The 3,948-nt window shown below is 32.3% G+C and overlaps 1 protein-coding gene across 1 annotated transcript; it reads left to right on the forward strand.

Moving 5' to 3' along the window:
• Positions 1–401: 401 nt before the first annotated feature.
• Positions 402–2,498, forward strand: SPX3 (SPX domain protein 3). Its single transcript, XM_079032900.1, has 3 exons — positions 402–870; positions 1,512–1,662; positions 1,901–2,498. Exons 1-3 carry the CDS (start codon positions 646–648, stop codon positions 2,263–2,265), a joined length of 741 nt encoding a protein of 246 aa, XP_078889026.1. The 5' UTR covers positions 402–645; the 3' UTR covers positions 2,266–2,498.
• Positions 2,499–3,948: the final 1,450 nt, after the last annotated feature.

Below are 3,948 nucleotides of genomic sequence, written 5' to 3' on the forward strand. Positions count from 1 at the left end.
GTATTCAGAAAATATTTATTAAGAAAATATTTAGGAAAAAGTAAAATAAATAAATAAGGGGGGGGGGGGGATTACACTTTCGGATATGGCATGGAAAGAAGTTAGCTCCATGCATTTTTTACAAAAAAATTATTAAATACAAATAATCAAACAAACAGTATTTTTGGAACTAACATCTTCTTGATTTTATTTCAACATATATCATGTCAGGATTAAATTAATATATACAAATGGACGACACATATCATGGTAGAATCGGAGTTTTCATAATTAACAAATGTATTAAATGTTCTTTTACAAAAAGAAAATTCAAAGTAATAGTTCTCAATATTATTTTATTACCAAAAGGGAAAATATTACTTGGTGTTGGTATAAAGCATGAGTATTACAAATGGAATATGCCAAGAATTCTCTTGCATCAAAGACTCAATTCCTACACTTTTCTCTAACTGCCACTTCATTCACGCCAAGCATATGCTCTTCAAATATTCTTAACCCAATTGTTGCTAATAAAATCTCACAAAGTTCATATGTTTCATTATATATATTTTTTTGATTTTTGTGATGTGGGTATTCTAGATTTGAAGTCCCCTAACAATACCCATATTTTATTTTTTTTGGTTTTAATTGATTAACACGATCAAAATGAAATTTGGCAAGAGATTGAAGCAACATGTTCAAGAAACATTGCCAGGGTGGCGTGATATGTATTTGAATTACAAGGATTTGAAGAAGCTTGTTAGGTTGATATCTTCATCTTTGGAGTATGGAAAATCCGAAGCTCAATTCGTGTATCTTTTGAACAATGAGATAGAGAAATTTAATGTATTCTTCATGGAACAAGAAGAGGACTTCATTATTCGTCACAAGGTATATTCTAGTCTGGATTTGCTTATGAATAAAATATAATTTATAATAATATCTAAATGATCTTGATTTACAAACAACTATAATTATTATTTATTAATATCAGATATATATTTTAACGAAGAAGATTATATATTGATATGGCTACATAGGCTCGGTTGGAAACATAAGGAAAAAAAATCAATCTTTTTCAAAGTTCATGTGTATCGCAATTAGAGTTTTCTTGTTGGTAAAAGATCTTTAGAATAATTTAGGTGTCAAGAAGTTATTTTAGGTTTTTGTCTTGTATATGGGTTAACAAGAAATCTAAGTTAATCTCAGTGTTATATTTAGTATATGGATTTATAATTAGCAAGTCAAACTGTTTGTCGTGGATCATGACATGACAGTATGATCACTCGGCCAGTTAAAATAACATGTTGTAACATGTGATTAAGTTATTTACCGGAAATATTTAATTCATCACTTAATAAGTTATTTGTTTTGTATGGTTGTATCAAATTATCATGTACATATCGAAAAAGATTTTACATGCGCTTGATATTTTGAAAATGATAAGATGACACATCCATTATCTTGACTTAGTCTGTGATAAAAGACCGGTTTTTTTTAATTTAATTGTAATTTTTGTTGATAAAATGCAGGAATTACAACAAAGAATAAAAAGGGCGAATGAGAGTGAACCATCATCAGAAGGAGAGTATGAAGAACAAATGGCAAAAATCAGAAAAGATATGGTTGACTTCCATGGTGAAATGGTGCTTTTAGTCAACTACAGCAACATCAATTACACCGGTAAATCAAGAAACAAAAAGTCAACAATTTTGACCATTTTATTATCCAATCAAAACCTTGGTCAAAGATTTTTTTTTTTTTTTTTTTTTTTTTTTTTTTTTTACATTTTTATTTAGCAAAGTATTAATGTTATCTTCCTAGAAAATAATGGACCCATTTTTTATGGGCGACAAAAGAAGTAAATAAAAGCAATTGGAGAAAATTAACTAACTTTATAAATTTTGGATTTTTAACATAGGAATGGCAAAAATTCTAAAAAAATACGACAAACAAACCGGAGGATTGTTGCGTTTGCCATTCATCCAAAAGGTCTTGGAGCAACCTTTCTTCACCACAGAGCTCATCTCAAAGCTTGTGAAAGAATGTGAAACCACCATGGATGAGCTTTTTCCGACAGGAGTAGTGGCAGATGAGATGAAAGAGGCGGCGATAATGATGGTGGGAGAAGGGATTTTCAGAAACACTGTTGCAGCATTGATAACAATGAAAGAGATTAGAAAAGGAAGCTCAACTCAAAGTCATTTCTCTCTTCCGGCTTTAAATTTGCCTGATACCGAGCTTATTCGGTCCTTTCAACCCAAGCCACCCATACCTATTATATAACTTGAAATTTTGGTTTCAGTTTTAGCTATATTATTAGTAAGACCTCTCAATGTATTTGGTATTAAAATGTTTCATAGTCTATGGAAATATTAGAACTTGTATTTTAACTCGTTATCAACTAGCACAAAGAGTGGGGCAATTGAACATGTGATGTGTTTTCTAATGTTGGAATGTGGCCTTTAATTTGTAACATCCATGTTTTAATGAGATAAATGTATTTCGATATTTTTAAAGGTTTACCTTTATAGAGATTAATTTTTAAGCTTGCATGACTGAGTTTAATTAAAAAAAATAAAAGGTAAGTTACAAAAGATTGCAAAACTGTGAAATTTAACAAATCATGTGTAACGTGATCTTGTTTGTAGAAAACATTTACTTAGATGTTATTTAATATTCCACATGTTATTTGTCATGATTGTTGGATCTTAAACTGATCCTAACAATCCCCCTTCACTCCTACCATGTGAAATTGGATTGACCATCCATTTCAACTCATGTCTCTTGATGACATCTTAGATGATGATGAGGATGATGATGACAACGATGATGAAGGTGATGGTAATAATGATGATATAGATATCCATTAAGGCTCCAATAAAGGTTCAAATGCTTATGCAGAACAACCAATGCTAATTATTATTCCTGATGTTGGTGATAATGTTTCCATTTTTGTTCTTCCTTTAATAACCAAGTACACCATAGTTCGATTCTCAAATGATATAGATCCTCTTCAGTTGGAAAATCAGTGACCAAATCAAGAAGATAACTCCTTCCCTACATGAAATATATCATCAAGAAATGCATTAGAAAATCCAAGACACGGTGATATGCATATGGATCAACTTGTTTCACTAACTAGATCTCCAACCCCTGCAACAGATCTCTAACCCTTGCCTACAGATCACCATCCTTTGCTCAAAGATCTCCAACTCCTGACTTTAGAAGATCTACATCTCCTGTATCCGGATTCCACATCAATTCAGTTGTCCCTGACTCCCTTGAAGATCACTCAAGGACACTGAACCAATCACTATCTCTCAACAGAATATTCATATCCCTCCCACCCCTAAGATATGTGTTCACTGCTACTGGCGAACATGTTTTAAGATCTCAGGCAACTCCTAAGAGCGTTCCTCCTATTACTCTATCTCAGATCATGAAAACCATCACAACACTCTCATCCACTGTTATAACTTTAGTGGATGCTCTGAATTTAAGGGTTGATCATATTGACAGAGAATTGGCTGCCATTAAGACTATGTTGTCTCTATCAATTGTTACATCCAATCTTCAAGGTACACGCCCCCTGGCCCTAAACCATCTCTAAATTCTCATACTCCAACTCCACCTATTATTGGATGTCACACCCTCGAACCAGGAAGGTGGAAACGTCCGGGGGCGGATGACGTCATTGTATAATATCATAACAATTGAATATGAATGAAACATAGCAACCAAACAGCATACATTAAGAGATACCAGCATACATTGTTTACATATTGTATTTGTTCATCAATTACACAAAAAGTGACATAAATTATGAAATTCCAAAATGCAGCAAATCCAGTTCTTAGGTACCTGCTTACTGGTTCCCTGAAAATACAAGTCATTTTGAAAATATTGAATGTTGGTAAGTTCATAAGCATATTTGTCTGAAAATATTTGTAACATCCTTGTTTGTAA

The sequence above is a fragment of the Lactuca serriola genome, chromosome 3 (assembly GCF_051521515.1).
Source record: "Lactuca serriola cultivar US96UC23 chromosome 3, Lser_US96UC23_V15, whole genome shotgun sequence".
In the NCBI taxonomy this organism is placed as follows: Eukaryota; Viridiplantae; Streptophyta; class Magnoliopsida; order Asterales; family Asteraceae; genus Lactuca; species Lactuca serriola.